At 39.3% G+C, this 23,322-nt stretch overlaps 1 protein-coding gene across 1 annotated transcript in view; it reads left to right on the top strand.

The window, feature by feature from the left end:
• Positions 1-23,322, top strand: part of Cfap52 (cilia and flagella associated protein 52) — a 51,003-nt gene that overhangs the window by 2,255 nt on the left and 25,426 nt on the right. Inside the window, exons 2-7 of the mRNA XM_046422178.2 lie at positions 8,081-8,280; positions 8,666-8,802; positions 12,556-12,684; positions 15,713-15,812; positions 18,396-18,512; positions 23,149-23,249. Coding sequence (XP_046278134.1) covers positions 8,081-8,280; positions 8,666-8,802; positions 12,556-12,684; positions 15,713-15,812; positions 18,396-18,512; positions 23,149-23,249 — 784 coding nt within the window. The remainder of the gene's footprint in view (positions 1-8,080; positions 8,281-8,665; positions 8,803-12,555; positions 12,685-15,712; positions 15,813-18,395; positions 18,513-23,148; positions 23,250-23,322) is intronic.

Here is a 23,322-nt window from a genome sequence, read left to right as displayed (position 1 = left end):
GATGGCTACACTGTTCCTACACCACACCCTTCATCCATGATGTCCTACCTCACTTGGGCCCAGAACAATGGACTTGACCCAGAGCATGGACTGAACCTCGGACACATGAGTCAAAATAAATTCTCCTCCTCTAAGTTATTCTTGTTGAGTATTTTGGTCACAGAAACAAAAAGCTGACCAACACATATGCAAACCAAATAAAGCTGGGTTGGATATGAAAACATTTTATAAAGTTATTAAGAATTTGGTCACTTTTACCAATTGACCGGGATAAATATTTTTTCTGTTATGCCAAGAGCTCTTATAAACTTAAAATAGTAGCAACAACAAAAATAGATCAGGAGTCTGCAAACTAAAGCTTGTGGGCCACTGTCTGTTGTGTACATAAAGTTTTATTGGAATGCACATTTGTTCATGTGTTGTCTGTGGCTGCTTTTATACTACACCGGCACTGGCTGCCACAGCGGCCATATGGCCCAAAGGGCCTAAAATACCTACTATCTAAAATATTACTATAGTAGTGACTACACCTGTAAAATTGAGAATGGGCAAAGAAACCTAAGAAATATAAATTGCTATTTACCCAGAAAATTTTAAATGCTATTAAAACAATGACAAGGTTACTTCTCAAATTGCCAAAGACTGAAAATATGAATAATAGGTGAAAATCAGAAAAAAAAGAGATATATCTATGTGGAATAACAAGGAAAGATATCAATACAATTTGCCAAACAGTATATGAGCCAATTATAGTTCAAAGTGTGTGTACGGGAGGAAGCAGTATGTGTGTGACCCTGGGAGAGGAAAGCACAGTACATTCATTGCAGTGGATACGTGTAGTTTTGCCTACTCCATCTCTGAGTATCATTTCTATTCAAGGGGAATCCCAAGGTAGGTAGGAACTAGTTCTTTTTCTTTGTTTATTTGCTTTAAATTGGGGATTGAACCAGGGCTTTGCCTATGCTATGGAAGCACTCTACCACTGAGCTACATTCCCAGTCCTTTTGATGTTTTTTAAATTGTGATAGAGTCTCACTAAGTTGCCCAGTCTGGTCTCAAACTTGTGATCCTCCTGCCTCTGTCTCCTGAGCTGCTTGGAATTACGGGTGTGCACAAACCACTATACCCAGCAGTTCTTTTGTTCTTGATGAGAGCCTAAGAAGCAGATATTCCTGTTGAGAATAACCAATTTAGGAAGATGGTCCATAACAAGCTAAGTCAATCAGGTTTTCCCACTCAGAACTTCCCCTCTCAATGTAGTAATGGAGAGGAGCAGAGTACTGCAGGAGTTAAGTGTTACATTGAATTTTGAGCAATATGGAATGTTCCTTAGTTGATGTTGCTTGGTCCTGCTTTCTCATAGTCCTGCCCATTTTCAAGTTTGATTTTCTATACTTCCTATCAATTCTGTGAGCTTTTTGTATTTCTCCATGAAATTTTTTTCTTTTTCTTTTTTTTTTTTTTTTTTTTTGCTGCAGTAAGCCAGAGTTGACTCTTCTTAATTATAACCAAGAATCCTAACTGTTAAGTGCAAAAAATATATATAATTATGAAGACATATACACCTACATGTTAAGGTCATTTTTGGGCAGGTTATATACCTAAGAGCGGAATAGCTAGTCCTGGGCACGTACATATTCAACCATGATCAATATAAACACAGTTTTCCAGAGCAACTCTACCAATTTACTCTCCCATCAAGCAGTTGTATAAGTGTTGCCTTTGTTTCACACCATCACCAATGCCTGTTACTGTCAGACTCTTTAATTGTAGCCATTATAGTGGATATGACATAGTATTTTGGATAAAATTTGTATTTCTCTGCTTACTTGCAAAGTTGAATATACATTCATATGTTTACACGGTGTTTAATTTCCTTCACTATAAAATGCCCATTCATATTCTTTGTTCTTTTTTCTGTTGAGAAGTTTGTATTTTTCTTATTAATTTGTAGGGATTCTTTACATATGATGGCAATAATCCTTTGTCTATTGTATGTATTACAAATATCTTCTCCTGGTCTGAGTTTTTCTTTTCATCTTGTCTTCTGTAATTAGAAATTTTTAACATGACTGGATAAATATATCAACCTTTTCTGTTATGTTTGCTGGTTTTTGTACATGGTTAAAAAGTCATGTCCTACATCTATGTAAACATTAAGTCTTGTTTTCATATTTATGTCTTTGATCCACCCAGAAGGTATTATTTGTATATGGTGTGAGATAGGGATCTAATTTTACTTTTTCCATATGGATGGCCATATAATTGTTTATAAGGAACCTGCCTTGAGAAAAATAATAATATATTTTGGGTAGGAATAGATTGCCCAGAAAGACACAAACCTTGGTTTTGTTTGTTGTTGTTGTTATTGTTTTGGTACTAGGGATTGAACCTAGGACACTTAACCACTGAGCCACATTCCTCAGTCCTTTTTATTTTTATTTTTTTAGAGACAGAGTCTCCCTAAATTGGTTAGGGCCTTGCTAAGTTGCTGAGGCTGACTTTGAACTCATGATCCTCTTGTCTCAGCCTCAGGAGTTGTTGGGATTACAGGTGGGCACCACCATGCCTAGCCAAATCTTAGTTTTATAAGTACTTACTTCACTAAAAGAAAAGAAAAGAAAAAGAATGCTCACAATTAAAATGAAATGAATCATTTATTCAAGAACTACATTTGAGCTGGGCACAGTGCCCACCCCCCCACCCCCGTAATCCCAGCAGCACAGGAAGCTGAGGCAGGAGGATCCCAAGTTCTAATACAGCCTCAGCAATTTAGTGAGACTGTAGGTAACTTATCGAGACCCTGTCTCAAAATAAAAAAAAATAAAAAGGGCTGGGGATGTGGCTCAGTTGTTAAGTACCCCTGGGTTCAATCCCCCATACAATAAGCCAAACAAAAAACTACATTTGGCCATTCGAACAACAACAACAACAAATCCATTTAGCTCTGAGAATCATGCAATGCACCAAAATGAATCCAGGAAGAGTTAATAGGAAAGAGGACTCATTTGAAAATCAGAATGCTGGAGGACATTGTTAAGTGAAGTCAGTCGGCCACAGGAAAACAAAAACACCCGTTCTCACTTATATGCAGGCTAAAAAGTTTCTTCCAAAGAAATAGAAAATAGAAGAGCAGGTACCAGAGTCCAGGAAGGTGTGGGGTAGAAGGGAGAGAGAGAGAGGATGGCTGACAGGTGCAGGGGTGCAGCTTCATAGAAGGAGCAGTTCCTCAGGTTCTCTGTATAGCACAATGTGGTCGCTATGGTCAGCAACAGGTAATTGAATATTTCAAAATAGCTAGTAGAGGGGCTGGGGATGTGGCTCAGCGGTAGATCACTTGCCTTGCATGCATGAGGCACTGGGTTGGACCCTAGCTCCACATAAACAAAAATAAATAAAGTAAGGGTATTGTGTCCATCGACAACTAAAAAAAATTTTTTGAAAAAATAATAATAATAGTAAAAGCTAGTAGAGAGGATTTTGAACATTCCCAGTACAAAGAAATAATATACATCTAACATGATAGATAAGCCAGTTTCCCTGATCTGACCATTATACATTTTGTACACGTATTGAAATATCATGCTGAGTCCCCATAAATATGTACAATTGCTATGTGTCAATTGAAGATTTTTTAAAAGCCCAGAAGACTATATTAGTAAATATTTGTGGCTCTTTTGATGGGGAAGGAAATAGCAGCAACAACAGAGATTTAAAAATAACGAGTAATAAATGTAACAAGAAATATAGTGAGACCCAGATGAAGAGAAATTGAAATGCTACTGGGATACATGAAAGGAGACTTCAAAGAGAAACATTACTTTTTTTTTTTTTTAAACAAAGGGTATATGTGTGTGTACATGTATAATTATTATTGTTATGAAATCATTTTTCTTAAATTACTCTTTACATTTAGTATCATGTTATTAAAACTGCAATCATTATTTTAGCTACTTAAGCTAACTTTAAAGTTTTTATTCTAGAATAGCCAAAAAAAAAATTTTGGGGGGAGGTCTAAAATGAGTGACAAGCTATTTCCTGTTAAAATGTATTTCAAAGGTTTGTCATTGTTGAGATGGTTCTTGGTAAATATTTGGAGGGTGGGAGATGCCTGAAGAAAGAAATCTCAGGCTGGGGTTGTGGCTCAGTGGTAGAGCACTTGCCTAGCATGTGTGAGGCACTGGATTCAATCCTCAGCACTGCATAAAAATAAACAAAGTAAAGGCACTATGTCCATTTACAACTAAAAATGTAATACTAATAATAAAAAAGAGGTTTCACTGTGAAAGTACCCAAATGTCCTCAGAACACCCTATGATCACTCACAATTGAAACAGAATTTAATTTTTTTTTGTTTTTGAAGTATAATAGGTGAATAAAAGTATATAAATTTAAGAAGTACGACATGATGTTTTGACATATGTGTGCATCATGAAGTGATTCCCATAATCAAGCTAGTTAACATATCCATGTCATGTAGTTGCTGTTTTTTATTTGGGGATTAAGAACTCTGAAGACCAACTCTCTCAGCAAATAAGCAATGCAGTGTCATTAACTGTAGTCCCCAGGCTGTACATTAGGTCTCCAGAACTTATTCATCTCATGTAACTGAACCTCTGTACCTTTTGACAGATATCTTCCCTTTTCCCCCGTTTTCCAATCTCTGCTTCTATGAGTTCAGCTTTTTTAGGTTCCAAAAATAAGGGAGATTATTTAGTGTGTGTCTCTCTGGTCTGGCTCATTTCACTTAGCATCATGTTCTCTGGGGTCATTTAAAATACTGGACTATGGACCTGACTAGACAGTTATCAATACACATACAAATGGCCCACAGGCAGAGAGGTGCTCAACACCAATAATCACCAGAGAAATGCAAATTAAAACCACGGGGAGGGGGTGCTAGGGTTGGGGCTCAGGGGTAGAGCACTTGCTTAGCAAGTGTGAGGCACTGGGTTTGATTCTCAGCACCACATATAAATAAATAAATAAAATAACGGTCCATCAACATCTAAAAAAATATTTAAAAACCACAGGGAGATGTCACCTCACATCTGTTAGAATAGCTATTATCAAAGAGGCAAAAGACACTAAGTATTGAGGATATGGAGAAAAGAGAACCTTTGTACACTGTTGGGAATGTAAATAGCAACAGCCATTATGGAAAAGAGCATAGAGGCAGTGAAGCCAGATTTAAAGTTAGATAGTCAGTGTAGTTAGGTAAATCGGGCCTAATATTGAGTGAAATCTAAAATGGAGGCCATGAGAATGAATTGAGCAACTCTTGAAATGTTAATGAAGTCCAGGAAACAGCCCCCAACAGATTTGAAGATAACCCATCCCAAAGAAATGTTAATGAATAGCAAACTTGAAGATGCTGCCTCAGGAGTCCTTCCTGCCCAGATTACTTCTTTGGCCCACCTGTGTCCCACCCCACGGGCCTTCCCACCTACATTCCATCACCGAAAACTATAAAAAGGGGAGACAATCACACTTCCACGGATTCCATCTCTTGGGTCCCCTTCTTCCTCCAGGAGAAGTCTTTTCTGCTGTCCTTTAATAAACTTCTATTTTCCACTCTAAACTTGCCTCAGCGTGCTTCTCTGGGGTTATACTTCAACATTGGGGAAGCAAGGACTCGTCACTAGACAAAAGCGGTAACAGCAGTATGGAGATTCCTTGGAAAGCTGGGAATGGGGACCACCTGTAAGATCAGGCAAGGCGAGCAGCGACCAAAAGAGGCAGATTTTAAAAGGCCACGGAACAAGGCTTTATTTGATTTTTTTTTTTTTTAGAGAGAGAGAGAGAGAGAGAATTTTTTAATATTTATTTTCAGTTATCGGCGGACACGATATCTTTGTTTGTATGTGGTGCTGAGGATCGAACCTGTGCCGCACACATGCCAGGCGAGCTCACTACCACTTGAGCCACATCCCCAGCCCATGAGGCTTTATTTGAGATATCACTCTCCGGTGGAACTGGATCAGACCAACAGGGTGGACAGGGGAAGGGTCTGAGGAGAAACCGCATGGGAGCTCACCCGGAAAAGGTGTTTTTAGAGTCCCTTGTCCCACTGGAGTTGGTTCTGGGAGCTGACTGAACTCCAGGATTGGCCAGGGAGTCCTGATGATTGACAGGCATTAGTCCAGAGATCCCACTGATTGATAGGCGTTTCTGTTGGTGCCTGATTGATGTTTCTTTCCCATGTGGGCTGCTTTGTCCTAAGTCACCACCACCAACCTGACACCACCATTTGACCCAGCTGTCCCTCTCCTTGGTCTGTACCCAAAAGACTTAAAAACAGCATACTACAGGGACACAGCCACATCAATGTTTATAGCAGCACAATTCACAATAACTAAACTGTGGAGCCAACTTAGATGCCCTTCAGTGGATGAGTGGATAAAAAAAAATGTGGCATATATACACAATGGAATTTTATTCAGCAATAAAAGAGAATAAAATCATGGCATTTGCAGGTAAATGGATGGCATTGGAGAAGATAATGCTAAGTGAAGTTAGCCAATCCCAAAAAATAAATGCCAAATGTTTTCTCTGATATAAGGAGGCTGACTCATAGCTGGGTAGGGAGGGGGAGCATGGGAGGAATAGATGAACTCTAGATAGGGCAGAGAGGTGGGAGGGTAAGGGAGGGGGCAGGGGGTTAGCAAGGATGGTGGAATGTGACCGACATCATTATCCAAAGTACATGTATGAAGACACGAATTGGTGTCAACATACTCTATATACAAACAGAGATATGAAAAATTGTGCTGTATATGTGTAATAAGAATTGTAATACATTCCGTTGTTATTTATTTTTTAAAAAATCAATTAAAAAAGAAAAGAGCATAGAGGGTTGTCAAAAATTAAAAATAGAACTACTATATGATCCAGCAATCCCACTTCTGTGTGCATTCAAAGGAAATTATATATATATATATATATATATATATATATATATATATATATATATTTGGTACAGGGGATTAAATCCATTGAACCCAAGGGCACTTAACCACTGAGCCACATCACCAGCCCTTTTTTATATTTTTATTTACAGACAGGGTCTCCCTGAGTTGCTTAGGGCCTTGCTAAGTTGCTGAGGCTGACTTTAAATTCGCAATCCTCCTGCCTCAGCCTCACAAGCTGCTGAGATTACAGGTGTGCACCACTGTGTCCAACTGAAATCAGTATCTTGATAAAATATCTGCACCCCCATGTTCACTGTAGCATTATTTGCAATGACCAAGATATGGAACCAGCCTAAGTGTCTATCAACAGATGAACAAATAAAGAAAATGAAAATACACACACACACACACACATACACACACACACATACTATATTGTTATTCAGTCTTTAAAAAGAAGAAATCATGCAAAAACATAGAAGGCATTATTCTAAGTGAAATCAACTAAATTTTTGTCTTTGCCAAAAGCTTATTTAAGGTATGAGATTCACATTCTTCCTATGTCTATACTCCAACCCAAACAAACTACCCTGTTCCATGCACTTCTACTTCTCAGTATTACAAGAATTGACCCTAAGGCCTTCCTGTCCAACATGAAGTTTCTTGACCAGCACCAGCATCCCTTGGGAGAGTATATGAAGTGCAGCTTCTCAGCTGGGCACAGTGTCTCATGCTATAATCCTAGTGATTCGGGAGGCTAAAGCAGGAAGATCACAAATTTGAGGCCAGCCTCAGCAATTTAACAAGAACACGTCTCAACATAAAAAAATGCAAAGGGCTGGGGATGTAGCTCAGTGGTAGAGCACCTGTGGGTTCAATTTATTTTATTTTACTTACTTCAAAATTTTTTTAAAAATGCAGAACTCAATCCTACCTTAAACCTGGAGAATCTGCATTTTAGTAAGATCCTTTGGGGATTTTATGCATATCAAAGTATGAGAAGGGATTTACTACACCAACCTTGTTTATGGAATAAAATTACCGGTTGCCCCTCACTTATTTTCACTGAACTAAGGTTTATTCCAAAAGTGTTCTCTTTTGTACCCGTTAAAAAAAAAATTAAGTACTTCTGCACCTGATTATAATAATTCCTAATCTCTGTCTCTTAGGACACGTTCCTACTGGTCTCAAATGCCATCCTGACCAGGAGCATCTGGTATATCCCCTGGGCTGCACAGTCCTCATTCAAGCACTAAATACTAAGGAGCAAAAATTTCTGCATGGCCACGGAAATAATGTCTCCTGTTTGACCATCTCCAAGAGTGGAAATTACATTGCCTCTGGACAGGTCACGTTCATGGGGTTCAAGGTGAACAGACTGAAAACAATCCCTGTGGATGTACTTAGAGGCGCCTCCCTAGAAATGCCGCTCCCCCCAAGTCCTTAAGTCCCTTGGTCTAGCCTGCCCTGGACCTTTCCGCTCCCTCTTCCTTTTTGGCCTCTCTTTTAGCCCCCATTTCCCTTCCATCTGGCTGAGAGGGAAGGAATGATGTCTTTGTGCTAGATGTCTCAGCTCCTGGCTGATAATGGTTAGGAACAAAAGACCCATTCTGTTGCTCTCTGGCTTGCTTGTAAAGCATGGTCTGATTTTTTAGAGAAGTGACATTCCTGATTATCTCTCACCAAGAGGGGTTGCAATCTCCTCGGTGGATTCTTTTGAAGCCTATTCTCTGACCGAGCCTTCTTGCCCACAGGCAGATATCATTTTGTGGGATTATAAGAAAAGGGAGCTGTTGGCTCGGTTATCACTTCACAAGGGCAAAGTTGAAGCTCTGGCCTTTTCACCAAATGACCTGTACTTGGTGTCACTGGGAGGCCCGGATGACGGAAGGTAAGGAACAGAACCTATCCACACTTATTTTCTACCAGGTGTATTGCCAGAGGTTTCAAGCACCCTGTCTCCAGGGATATCATCTGTTAGCCTGGCTACTAATACTTCCATTCACCTTTATGTATACAGTATTTCCTTGTTAAAGCTTCATGGCTTTGTTATAAAGGAAGTTCGCATTTATGTGTAGTTATCTACTCACAGTTCTCTTAATATATAGAAAAATTAATAAAATGTTCATGATTCTCCCTCCTTGAATAGTCCTGAGTAAGAGGTCAGGACCTTTGGTTTTGGACAACCAAAGGTCACACCATCCGTGGACCATCCCCATTTGACTGTCTTTATGGGAAACATATCCAAAAATCATCTCTAACATTCGTACCTCAGAACTGGGCACACATCTGTAATCCTAGAAATTTGGGGGGCTGGAGGATTGCAAGTTTGAGGCCAGCCTCAGGAACTTAATGAGATCCTGTCTCAAAATAAATTTCTTTTAAAAGGGCTGGGGTGTAGCTCAGAGGCAGAATGCCCCTGGGTTCTCCCATACCAACCCTCTCCCCTGCCCCCCACACACAATTCTTACCTCCACTTAAAGCAGCTGTTCTCAACATTGGGTGCTCACTGGAATCACCTGGGGAGATTGTAAAAATTCTGAAGCCTGCGTCCCACCCATGGACATTCTTGGAGCTTGGCTGTTAGGCCATCCCACCTCTTCCTACTGCCAGAGAGAGTAGGTCTTTGGGGAGAAAAATGGCCACTTCACCAAGGTTAACGGGGTGAAACTGTAATTCTCCAGGTAATTTTAAGCTTGATCTTAGGTTATCTAAAATTTGCTTGGAGAAGATTAGAGAATGTTGAGAAGCCAGTGAAAGAGTGCCCTGCTAGTAAAATACAATATGCCTACCCCTGGTTAGTCCCTGTGGTGAGGAAAATGGGATTCTGCTGCTGATTGATTGGTTTTGGACAACCAAGGGTCACCTTGAACCTGTGGGAGGAGTCCATTCTACCCAAGTCACCTGGATTCTACACAAAGGGGGAGTAATGGAAGGAATGCTGCAAACTATAGTGGACACTCTAGAGCTTGCATTTACTTTTTATGTCTTGTAGCCTATTTATGAAACATTTGTATCAATGCTATTATACTATCTGTGTTATCATGCAGCTTACACCAAGGACAACTCGATGTATGTACACACGGACATATATATGGTTCTTTGCACTGAATGCATGCAAGTCCATTGTACAGATGTGCCAAAATTTATTTGGCCAACTCACTATGTTGGTGCCACTTATTTATATTTAAATTTAAAATTTGTTTCTGAAAAATTGAAGCTATACCTGGCCAAGGTGTATAAAGAAACCGTGTTTGTTGTCCTTCACCCCAAAGGACCCAAGATTCTAAAGTACGATTCCAATGTCCCTCCGCATGTACTTACACCACGAGACTCTTGCTTTTTCGTAGCTTTTTTGAGATATATGTCATACTATAAAATTTATCCATGGAAGGTATTTAATAGAGTGGTTTTTAATGTATGTATACTTTGTAATCATCACTAAAATTAATTTTAGAATATTTCAACACCCCAAAAAGCAAACCATAGCCCATTAGTGGTCATTCTCCATCTCTCCTCTCTTCTCTCAAGGCAAACACTGTTCTACTTTCTGCCTCTATAGATTTGCCTACCTATTCTGGGCATGCCACACAAACGGAATTATAAAATATATGGTCCTTTGTGGCTGACTTCTTTCACTAAGTGTAATGTTTTCAAGGTCCATCTCTTTGTAGGATATATCAGTACCTCATTTCTTGTTGTCAAATAATATTCAAATAATACTGTGTGGATACCTCCATTTTCTTGATCCCTGCAAATGTTAGTACAGTTCATGAACTTCTGGGTCTTTTGTTTTTGTTTTGTTTGTTTGGGTGCTAAGGTTGAACACAGGGCTATAGTGCATGCTAAGAACATGCTCTGTGACTGAGCTACACTCTCAGCCCCCATTTCCACATTTTATTTTATTTTTGTACTGGGCATTGAACCCAAGGGTGCTTTATCACTGAGTTACACCCCCAGTCCTTTTTGTTTATTTGTTTATTTTTATTTATTTCTTTATTTTTATTTTGAGACAGGGTCTCACTAAGATGCTCAGGGTTTCACTAAGTTTCTGAGGCTGGCCTCAAACTGTGATATCAAGTCACTGAGACCCATTTCCACTTTTAAGCTATTATTATTAATGGTGCCTATGAAGATTCATGTACAATTTTTTTGTTTTGTTTTGGGTTTTATTTTATTTTATTTTTTTGTTTTGTATTTTTGTTGTTGTTGTTGTTGTTTTTGAGACAATGTCCCATTAATTGCCCAGGCTAGTCTTGAACTTGCAATCCTTCTGCCTCAGCCTCCCAAGTATCTGGGATTACAGGTATGCACCAATATACCCAGTACACATACAAGATTTTGCGAGGACATATGTTTTCATTTCTCTTGGGTAGGAAGTCTTCATTTTTGTTTTTGTTGTTCATCATCTAGTTATCATTTTAACCATTTAAGTGGTTTACCTCTCAACTTTCTACTTTAGATGTTATTTCTCAATTTTCCACTTTGAAAAAAGAGGGATTTATAGATTTTGCCCCACTTCCTCTTCCTCACTCCTAATGATGTTGGTGATACCTGTAATAATACATTCTATGTATAGATAATGAGGAAAGTATAGATAGGCCTGTTTTTACATTAACAAGTTTGTAATTTGCATTCTTTTGCTTTAAATGTTTTGGTTCAAACATTTGACATAATACTCCTTCCCCAACAGTCTTGGTATTCTTATCCAAACACAATTCAGTTTAGGACTAAATTGTATGATTGCACCAAGAAAGAAGGAAATGTTACCCTAAAGCAATGCTTCTCAAAGTGTGGTCCCCAGATCTGCAGCATCTGCATCAACTGGGGCTTGTGAGAAAAGCAAACTTTCGGGCTGGGGATGTGGCTCAGCGGTAGCGCGCTCGCCTCGCATGCGTGCGGCCCGGGTTCGATCCTCAGCACCACATACAAAAAACAAAGATGATGTGTCTGCCGAGAACTAAAAAAAATAAATATTAAAAGAATTCTCTCTCTCTCTCTCTCTCTCTCTCCCCCCCCCCCTCCCTCTCAAAAAAAAAAAAAAAAAAAAAGAAAAGCAAACTTTCAGGTTCTACCTCAGACCTCCTAACTTCCACTCTGGGGAGAGGGGCCTGGCAGCCGCCTGCAATAATTATTTTTAAAATTACTATTTAACTTTATAGATTTATGGGGTATGGTATGATAATTTGATAGATATGTATGGTGTAGAATGATCAAATTGGGAATTTATCTGTCTTTCTGATTCTGATACATGTTCAAGTTTGAGGACACTCTCTTAGGTCATCCACATTCCTTCTTTTCCCCACTACTAGAACACTTCCTCAAGGAAAATTTTCAAGCAAGATAAATGGAGGGTAAACCTGTATGCCTTGTGTGTTTGAAAATGTCTTTCCTTGAGCATCCAACTTTGATGAGCTCACTGGTTGCTGGCCACATCATCATTTGCCTTCAAAGGTTTTGAAGTGTTAGTATTTGTCTTCCAATACGCAGTGTGAGGGAGGAGATGTCTGGGGCTCTAGGCATTTATTTGTTCCTTTGTTAGTAACCTATTTTGCTTTTTTCTATCTAGAGCCACTAAAATAGTTGTTTTCTTATTTTGAAAGCTGGATGTTCTCTGACATTCTTTTCTTGCTTGTTTTGGCAGCGTGGTGGTATGGAGCATAGCCAAGAGAGATGCCATTTGTGGCAGCCCTGCCACCGGCCTCAATGTTGGGAATGCCACCACCGTGGTGTTCTCTAGGTGCCGGGATGAGATGTTCGTTACTGCTGGAAAGTACGTCTCTGCAGTCCGAGTTTCAGAAGCCATACATTACTACGTTTGCTTGCAGAAAAAAATGGCGTTATTCCAGTTTAGGGGAACATATCTTTAGTTCTGGACAAACACCTTACATTATAATTTTCATAGCTTTCATAGTCATTGAAAGTCCTTTTAGCTAAAACTTAAAAGACTTTTAGATGAATACTATTTAAAATATGAAAATTCTGTGATTTCTACTAAAAGAGCGTGCTGAGCTGCTAAACTCATCTCAAGTGCATTTATTTATTTATTTTGGTACTGGGGTTTGAACCCAGGGATGCTTTACCATTAAGCTACATCTCCAGCCCTGTTGATTTATTGATTTTATTTTTTCCTTTTTTTTTTTTTTTTGGTGCATGATAGTTATACATAATGGTGGGGTTTGTTATTATATATTCATACATGCACACAATATAACAATATAGTTTGACCAATATTATTCCCTGCCTTTTATTTTTTTTATTTGGAAACAAGGATCTTTTAAGTTGCTGAAACTGGCCCCAATTGGTGATCCTCCTGCCTCAGTCTCCCAAGTCTCTGGAACTACAAGAGTGCACCTCCACACCTGGCTCAGGTTCTTTTTTGTGGTTGAAAACAAATTGTGCTCACAAAGTAATTTGCACAATTGCACAGATTCACTTACCGGTTGGTATTTCTCACCACCTGCTCTTGATTTAGGTCTCATGGAATGATATTTTGCAAACAAACTGTGCTGGGAGTTTCCAAAGTTTGGACTATTAGCCATATGACATAATTTCCAGTGGGCCAGTTTTACGCAGCTCACAGTGACCAAGTTGGACATCTGAACAGAGGTCTGCATCTAACAGAATGAATTATTTGCAGATGGACAATCAGAGCCCTGCTTAGAGTCTGGTAACCACCATTTCAGTTTGAGGGAAGGTTAAACATGTACAACAGCATTGCTTTTTATGTCATGTACCAGTTCAAAAGTGAGAAATCTGAAGATGTAGGGTTGAAGTACATACTGTTATCTCCATCTCCCTTCTGTGAAAGGTATACACAGTGGTTACTTTTCCAGCTAGAGTAAAGAATTGGTGCTGCTCTGCATCTGTCCTGTTTCCTGTGACATACTGCATACCTTTATCCCATGGCTAGTTATGAGGAAAGATTTATTGAGAGTTGTGAAACTACCTGGCCTACGTGAAAGTCAGCCCCTGCCAAAAAAATCCTATGAGGACAGTGCTCCAAGGCAAGATCAACTGACCATGCCCTCCTCTGCCTTCTGAAGCCACAGATGACTCAGCTCCCTTCGGGGTTGCAGAGTGGCTTGGCTAAGCCGCTGTTTTATGGAGTTTTTTTGTTGTTGTTCCTCAGCAGCTGCTTATGCAGAAGGAGTTGGTCCATTTTAAGGCCCATGGGTGATGTTCACCAGGAGTCAAAACTAAAAATTTATACCAATAAGAATTTTTTTAGGGTAATCTACATTCCAAGTCTGCTTCAATTTCATGTGAGGCTGAAAATGTTAAGAGAAGGTTAACATTTTCAAAGAAGGTTTCTGTCACAGTACATGGGTACACGTATATCTGGGTCCTCTATCACAGTTTTGATTTCATGTATTCCGTTATATCATCCCCATGAGATAACCTAAGCATTCCAGGATTTCAGTATCCAAATGCTATCTATCATTAAGGCCAGGAAAAATCCCTTGTTTTAACTTGTAAAATACAGTCAAAATAATTATTGAGCGCTTAACATTGAACACTTCATGTCATTTTGGAGGCCAAAAAATAAAAACTGAACTTCATCTATTTTTAATTAATCTTTTCTGCCTTGAGGTATTTAGCTGAAGTCTTTGTGATGTCGACCTTGACATTTTAAAATAATTATTCAGATTAACTCAATATACAATGGTTACATACCAACCATATATCAAGTACTGTGTTAGCTGCTACCTTAAACTTTTAGTTTCTTAGTCTCAATATCTCCTTCCTTGGAGACAGGACTGTCTCTACTAAAGTATTTCCCTTTAAAAAATTTCCCTACAACTCAATACCTTGATTTATCCCTCTTGTCTAATTTGGTGTCCCAAATAAACGTCTCCCCTCACCCTAGCCTCTGGTAACCACCATTTCAGTCTCTGTTCCTATGAGTTCAACTTTCTAGATTCCACATGAGTGAGATCATGCCATACTTATCTTTCTGTGATTATCTTACTTCACTTAGCATAATGTCTTTCCATAATGTTTCATCCACATTTTCACAAATGATAGGGTTTCTTAAGGCTGCCTGAATATTTCCTTGTGTATATATACACTACATTTTTTTATCCACTCATCTACTGATGGACCCTCATATTGTGTGCATCATGATGACTACAGTTAATATATATACACATATAATGTGTATTTACAATATACATATGCAATATGTTTATGCAGTATATAGGAAACACTGTATCGAACTTTGCAAACAGTAGATCTTAGGTATTCTCACCACAAAGAGGTGTGTATGAAGTAATGCCTATGTTTAATACCTTGATTTAGCCACTTCACAATGTGTGTATATATGTATATAGTGTATATGTATATGTGTATATATACATATATATCTCAAAGCATCAAGATGTATATAATTTTTACTTGTCAATTAAAAGACAGGAAAGGAGAACACAAAAAATAAATTTAAACAAAAAAAAAGAGGGAAAGAAACTTAAACTGGTTTTCTGTGCATTTCTTTCCTTGCTTAGGTGTATTTATGGTCAGAATAGAAAGAAGAACATGCTCTTCAAGGTGAATGACCACGGGGTGTGAGTTCCCACTCTGCTGTGTACAAGCTCTGCATTCTGTCATTGAGAGATCAGAAAACCTACCTCTTAGGGTTATTATGAGGATTGAGTGAAAGATCTTCAGTAGAGTACTAGATCATAAAAAAAAACAAAACTCTCAGAAATGTTCTCTTCAGCTTCTCTTTCAAGAGAATACAGAGAATGTAGAAGAGATGACAAGCAATTAAATGGATATCCATTTGTGATTTTTCTTTATAGTGGGACAATTCGAGTATGGGAACTCGATCTCCCGAACAGAAAAATTTGGCCAACGGAGTGCCAAACAGGACAGATGAAAAGAATAGCCATGTGTACTGCAGTAAGTATTGCTTCAAGTATTATTTTAAGCAACTATTGCTACAAGTTCCTATTAAAGAGTATCAACCAAGGGGTGGGTGCTGCACGCTGGCCTGGGAGCAGGAAGACAAGCTGTAACATACAGAATGTTGATGGGGAGGCACAGGTGAGAGCGAATGTCACTTCAGTTTTACTTATTTATTTGCAGTACTGAGGATTAAACCCAGGGATTCTTTATCACTGAGCTACACCCCCAGCCCTTGTTATTTTTATCTTGAGACAGGTTCTTGCTAAGTCTCTTAAAGCCTTGCTAGGTTGCTGTGGCTGGCCCTGAACTTGCGATCCTTGTGACTCAGTGTTGCGATGGCAAAAGGTGCGACTTAGGCAGTTGAGGGGGAGAAATAAAGAATGTCCACGCGTTTCTGCCCCAGTCAATGCTTTATTCACTCAGATCACTCAATACAATTTCACTCTATAGGTTCTTAATCAAGAAAACGATAATCCTTAACACTAGGCACTGCAATACACATAATCAGTTCACAGCGAACAATTCTAGATTAATTAATTCACAGCAAACAATCCTAGATTAATTCTAAGCACTTCAAACACACTTAATCATGACAGGCTCATGACAGACATTCCCTCTGCATGCTGAATTCAAGCATTGGATCAAAAGTCTCAAGCCTTAGGCTCTAAGTCCAGCAGATGCACACTCACTCAGGTGATCAGGTCAGGAACCAAGGCAGGCTTCTCCTGGGGTGGAGCTGATGGCCGATTGAGGAGAGGGTTGTGGGGAGAAGTTGCAGCTCTCCCCAGGGGCAAGATGTGGCTGTAGAGTTTGAGAGCGGTGAGATGAGGAAAATGTAGAGGATCCGCAAATGATGAGAAGTGTTGGGATGTCAGTCCAGGTCCTCATCAGGCTCTCAGTGTGAGGGCATTAGTATGGGCTGGCTGAATGTCTGTTCACTTGCTCTATTATTTATACTAAATTTTGGGGCTGTTGACCCCCCTTTCAATCCTTATCAGCTACCACCAGATTTCTCAGTGACATCATTTACTCTGGGGTTAAAACATCTGGTCTGATGGTCCCCTCCCTGATCCTTTCCCTTCCCCTCTTATCAGGTGAGGACAGCCTGCCAGAGGCTTCACTCTGAGTTTATCTGAGTGGGGAAAAGTGACTTGTTTGTGCCTGAGGGCCATATTGGAGGGCTCCCTTAGGTGTGCCTGGTGAGACTGCAGATTTCAAACTGGAGTTTTTAAAATGGAGATGCTTAGGCTCAGACCTAAGGCCGTCCTCACACTTAGCCTCCCAAGTCACTGGGATTACAGGCCCACATCAGTTTTACCCGGCTGTGGTCAGATGCCCAATATCTGTTTCACCAGGAGGGAACATGGTTCTACTGGAAGCAGTGTAGCCAGAGTGTGCTCAGAGCCCACAGTGTATCCCTATGTCACCAATATTGTTTTGTCACTGGAAGTTTGGTTTCTGATGGTAAAATATTATTGTTGAGATACATTCTCTACCTTAAAAAGAAATGATTAATGTTTTTTGGTTTGTTTCCCAGTACTTGATATTGAGCCAGGGGTGATTTACCACTGAACTACGTCCCCAGCCATTTTTATTTTTATTTTTTAATTTTAATTAAAATTTTTTTTTGTACTGTGGATTTAACCCAGGGGTACTCTACCACTGAGCCAGACTGGGGAGTCTCCATTATTTAATTTTTAATTTTTGAGACAGGGTCTCACTAAGTTGCTGAGGCTCTAGCTAAGTTATTGAGGCTGAGCTTGAACTTGTGATTATCCCACCTCAGCTCCCAAGTAGCTGGGGTTACAGGTATGTGCCACTGTGCCTGGCAATATATATATATATATATATATATATATATATATATATATAGTAGCTGGTGTTACAGGTATGCACCACTGTGCCTGGCAATATATATATATATATATATATATTTTTTTTTTTTTTTTTTTTAAGAGAGAGAGAATTTTTTAATATTTATTTTTTAGTTTTCGGTGGACACAACATCTTTATTTTATTTTTATGTGGTGCTGAGGATCAAACCCAGAGCCCCGCGCATGCCAGGTGAGTGTGCTACCGCTTGAGCCACATCCCCAACCCCTGGCAATATATTTTTAATCTGGATTCATAATCCATACATTTAACCTCATTCTTTATTGACTTATTCCTCTTATTTCGTGCATAGTAATTTTGTGAATATATTCTTCAGAAAATAAGGAATAAAGCAAATGCAAACCCTCTTTGTTGAAGTCCACCTTCATCCTAAGAGCCCTTTGAAGGTGTCTGAGGAGTCGGGACTGGCAGGGCATGCATGTTAACATCAGACCCAAGTAGCCGTCCAGTGAAAGGCACGAGCTGACTGGAATCTAATATTTCCTGCAGGTCTGTGTTTGGCCCTGATTCTGCTCCTCTTGGGGCTGTTCTTAACCATCTTTGAGGCTGGGGCAGTAGAAGTAGCCATGAGCATCATCAGAAGTCATCTTCATGGAGTCCCAGGGAAGCTCACCCTCACCCCTATCAGGGGCTCAAGGATTACTGAGGAAACAGGTCTTCAGGTTATGTTTTCTCTCTTCTCAGATGGCTGTCGATGACAGCTTTTTCTACCTTGGCACCACAACTGGAGATATTCTAAAGCTGAACCCCAGGACCAAACTTCTGGCAGACACTGGACCTGTGAAGGACAAGTACAGTTTAGTGAGTAGAGACTAATAAGGTCTGCTCTGTCCTGCCATTCTCCCCCCCCTCAACTAGCAACACAGACTTTCACTAATAAAGAGTCTATAGAAAAAAAACCCCAAAAAGTCAGTTACATACCCAAGTCCACACCTAAATTTGCAAAGTTCACTGGCTAATTCTCTAAGTCCTTATCTCTGGTTATTTTTGTTCCTTTCTTTTCCTTCTTCTCTTCCCCCATCTTCTTTCCCTTTCTTTATTTTTCTTTTGCACTGGAGATTGAACCCAGGGGCACTTTACCACTGAATTGCAATTACACCCCCAGTCCTTTTTCGTATTTTTAAATTTGAGACAGGGTCTCTCTAAGTTGCTGAAGCTGATCTCAAACTTGAGTTCCTCCTGCCTCAGTCTCCTGAATTACTAGGATTATAAGAATGCACCACATTTTTTTGGCATCTGATTATTTTTCAGAGCAAAGACATTATGAGGTGCCCTTGATTAGGAAATCAGTACCATTCCTTTTCTCACCTCCTTAATGTACAGGGTCTGTCACTTTGTGATTTGGAACCATATTGGTTTCAGCCCAGTTGCCATATGTAAAAAAACATGCTCTTTGATCTATAAGAAACACACACACACATACACACATACATATAGGCACCTACATAGGTGTATATGTGTATGTTCCCTTTTTGACTCTAATAACTGTATCTTGGATTTTATTTTAGACTCAGCTAACATTCCAAGTCATGAGTGAGACCTAGAAACAACCCCATTGTTCATATTTTCAGAATTCCTAACAAATTCTGAACAATTGTCCACTGGACAATGTTAGTATTTAAACAAAATATAAACTCTACCATCAAATCATCAAATGATTTTATATAATAAATGCTGCTATTCCCAGCACCCTCAGAAAGTTCCAAAGGCTGTTTCTGCTAAACTGAATTTAAAAGTTTCTCCTAAGTTCTACACCTGCCTATCTCATTTCTGATAACAGAACAGATGGTTCTAACTAAGCTTATTTAGATCCTTCTCCACTGAGCAGATATTCTCAAGAAACTTTGAAATATTGCACTGTGCTCCTGGGAAAATGTCAAGAGTTTTTTAAATCATATAATCATTTAAAATTCAAGTCTTTAAAGTGAGCCATGAAAATGGAGAAAAGCTCTGGTATAGGTAGAGAATATTTAGAAATAATTCCAGAGGAGATCAAAGTGTAGCCTACATTGATATTTTTCTAATTATTTTAAGAGGAAAGTAGATCAAGTTAAAGAAAAGCAAGTCCTAGAACCCTGCCAGTTCCAACAGCTGAGATACTTCCAAAGACACTACTTGAAAAACCACTGGTCTGGATACTTCTCTGCCTGCCAGCATTTGGAAACTAAGTGCCTCTCCAGAAAGGGTGCTGGCTGTCTTTGTGTCCTTCAAACATGGAGCACACAGATCTCCTACGGATGCTTTAATTCCTGACCATTCAGGTCTGATAATAAATTCTGCAAAGCAATGATTTCAAGACATCTTTTACAGAGATGATAAGAAAATAATGCTTTTGAAGGGAAAGTGTAAGAAGTGCCACTTATGATGTTGGGATCCTGGATAGTTATCCCTTTTGAAACACTACTTCGAAGTTTGCTTTCTGGGTAGAGAGGCAAAACATTGGAATGAAACCAGGCACAGAGGTACATGCCTGTCATCCCAGTGACTTGGGCAGCTGAGGCAAGAAGATCACAAGTTCTAGTTTAGCCTCAGCAGCTTAGTGAGACCTTATCTCAAAATAAAACATAAAGATGACTGAGAATGGCTGGGCACGGTGGTGCATACCTGAGTACCTGTAATCCCAACAGCTTGGAAATCTGAGGCAGAAGGATTGCCAGTTCAAAACCAACCTCAGCAATTTAGCAAGACCCTAACCAAGTTAATGAGACCCTGTCTCAAAATAAAATATTTTTTAAAAGAGCTGGGGATGTAGCTCAGTGATTAAGCATCCCTGGATTCAATCCTCAGGACAAAAAAAAAAAAAAAATGACAGGATGTAGCTCAATGATAAAGTGCCCCTGGGTTCAATTCCCAGTAGTGAAATTAGTTAATCAATTACTTGGATTGGTTTAAATTTAACCTGTTACGTATAAAGCACTAAAATGAATAAAGATGACAACAATGAAGACAATAATGTGCATGTTTTACAGGATCTGTATGAGGAATCGTACAAAACACTGATGAAAAAAATCAGAGAACTACATTTTAGAGAAATATTTCATGTTCATGGATAGGTTGACTCAATATTGTCAAGATGTCAGTTCTTCCAACTTGATCTATAGATTCAATGTAATTGCAATCAAAATTCCAACACATTATCTCATTAATATTGACAAGCAGATTCTAAGAAGGTTACATACAGAGGCAAAAGACCCCAAAGAGCACCATAATACTGAAGAAGAATAAAGCTGGAAGACTGATATTACCCAACTTCAAGATTTATCAAAAAACTGCACTAATCAAGACAGTATTATTTGGGTCAAAGAACAGACAAATCAATGGAACAAAACAAAGAGCCCAGAAATATACCTTCATAAATATACTCAAGTAATCTTTGAGAGAGGACCTAAGGTAATAAATGTCAAAACAAGTGGATATCCACATGCAAAACAAACTAAAAACTACACATAGACCTTATATTCTTGATAAAAATTAACTGAAATTGGACAACAGACCTAAATATAAAATATAAGACTCTTAGAATATAAGATGACTGGACATGATGGCACATGCCCCTGTAATTCCAGCTGTTCAGGAGGCTGAGGCAGGAGGATGGCAAGTTCAAGGCCAGCCTCAGCAACTTAGCCAGAAACTGTCACAAAATAAAACAAAAAGGGCTGAGGGTGTGGCGCTGTGGCAGAGCACTCATCTAGCATGCACAAGGTCCTGGGTTCAGTCTCCCTTATTACAAAAAACCAACCAATCAAACCAACAAAAATCCTAGAAGATAGCACTAGAGAATATCCAGATGATCTAAGGCTAGATATAACACCTAAGGTGCAATCCATGAAAGAAAGAATTCTTAAAATAGTCTTCATTAAAATAAAAATGCGGCTCTGAAAAAACACTAAAATGAAAAGTCATATCATGGAGCGGGAGGAAAATGTTTGCAAAGGACATATCTCATAAAGCATGTAATTCTAGTTCCTGCCTTCTTATTCTTGAGTCTTAGTTTCTCTCCTCAGACATAGTGAAAAGGCTTGTGAGCCAGAGCAGGCAAAATTCAGTTTATAGTAACTTGAAAGTAACTCATTTTATCATATTCAAACTTCATTAAGAAGCAAGCTTATTAATTCTCTGGTTATATTATTGTTGGATATTTTAAGATCTAATATTGGCAATTGTCATTTTGCATGACTCTAACAGAATCTGATACTAGGTAATTTATAGACAGTAGAAGTCTATTTGGCTTATGTTCTGGATGCCAGAAAGTCCAAGAGCTTAGCACTGCATCTGGCAGGGGACCGTGTTCTTTATCATCCCATGGGGGAAGGTAGAAGAGGAAGGGAATATGAGAGCAAAAGAGCAAAAGAGGTCCAAAGTTACTTTTTATTATTATAGTGATTTATTATTTATGAGAGATAAGACCTGTCCAGACTGACCTTGAACTCCTGGGCTCAGGTCATCCTCCCGCCCCAGCCTTCCATGTAGCTGGGACTACAAACTCATTTTTTTTTTTTTAAAGCAAGCCTACTTTTTTATGCAACTTTTTTTTTCTTTTCTTTCCTTTTTTTTTTTCTTTTTTCCCCTATACTGGGGATCAACCTAGGGCCCAGTACTTGCTAGACAAGCTCTCTACCACTGGGCTACACCATTAGTCCCAACAAGCCCACTGTCAATAATGACATCAGTCCACCATTCAGGACAGACCCTTCAAGACTCAATCTCTTCTTATTAGCTCCACCTCCCAACACTGCTGCACTAGGGATTAAGTTTCCAGCACTTGAACTTTGAGAGACGCATTCAAACCCTAACAGTACTACACATTTAAAAATTAAAACTTGGAAAATTGCTTTGAATTTTAAATAGGTTTCTAACAAGGCTATGTACTCGGTGCCTTAAAATTCAGAAAATACCGTCACAAAACAGTAAGGAGCATTTTGTGCTGTCTCTGGCTGTCAGATATGGTCTTTTGCATTTGTAAGAATAAAGTTCTGGTGAGCATGATGGCAACTGAAGGGCTAACACTGCTGCGGCTGTGCTTCCGACGTCTGCTCTAACTGAATTTAAGTGGATGTGAAAACATTAATGTTTAATATATGCAAAAGGCACAGATGATTGCAGGGAGGAAGTGTAGGGAAGTAGGTCTTCTTCTTACAGGACTGGGAGGCGACTTCCTAGCACATGAGCTTGTTGTTGGCATCAAATTCCCTTGGCCAACCTAGGGGTACATCCACACAGTCCCTTCATGAACTTCACCATGCAATATGTGCGTTATCAGGGCCCACGCCATGCTCACCATGTCAGGCATTGCATTCATTTATTTTTATCTTTGCGGTACTGGGGATAGAACCCAAGGCCTTATGCATGCTAGGCAAGTGCTCTACCACTGAGCTATACCGACAGCCCTTTGTGTTAATTTTTAATGATGAGACCACCTGACCTTTTCTCCCCCTAGGGAGTGTCGGCGATCAGATGCCTGAAGATGGGGGGTTTGTTGTTAGGCTCTGGAGCCGGATTGCTGGTCTTCTGTAAAAGCCCCAGCTACAAACCCATCAAGTAAGTTGTGGGCCCCCAGAATTGGGGTAGATCAAGACCCTCTAGAGGGAGGTTCATCTTAATTCAGCAAATA

The sequence above is a fragment of the Marmota monax genome, unplaced genomic scaffold (genome assembly GCF_021218885.2).
Source record: "Marmota monax isolate L192 unplaced genomic scaffold, Marmota_monax_Labrador192_F-V1.1 WCK01_AAM20220418_F8-fsc00243, whole genome shotgun sequence".
Taxonomy (NCBI): domain Eukaryota; kingdom Metazoa; phylum Chordata; class Mammalia; order Rodentia; family Sciuridae; genus Marmota; species Marmota monax.
The sequence above is the reverse complement of the archived record's forward strand: the minus strand, read 5'-3'. Positions and strand labels throughout refer to the sequence as shown.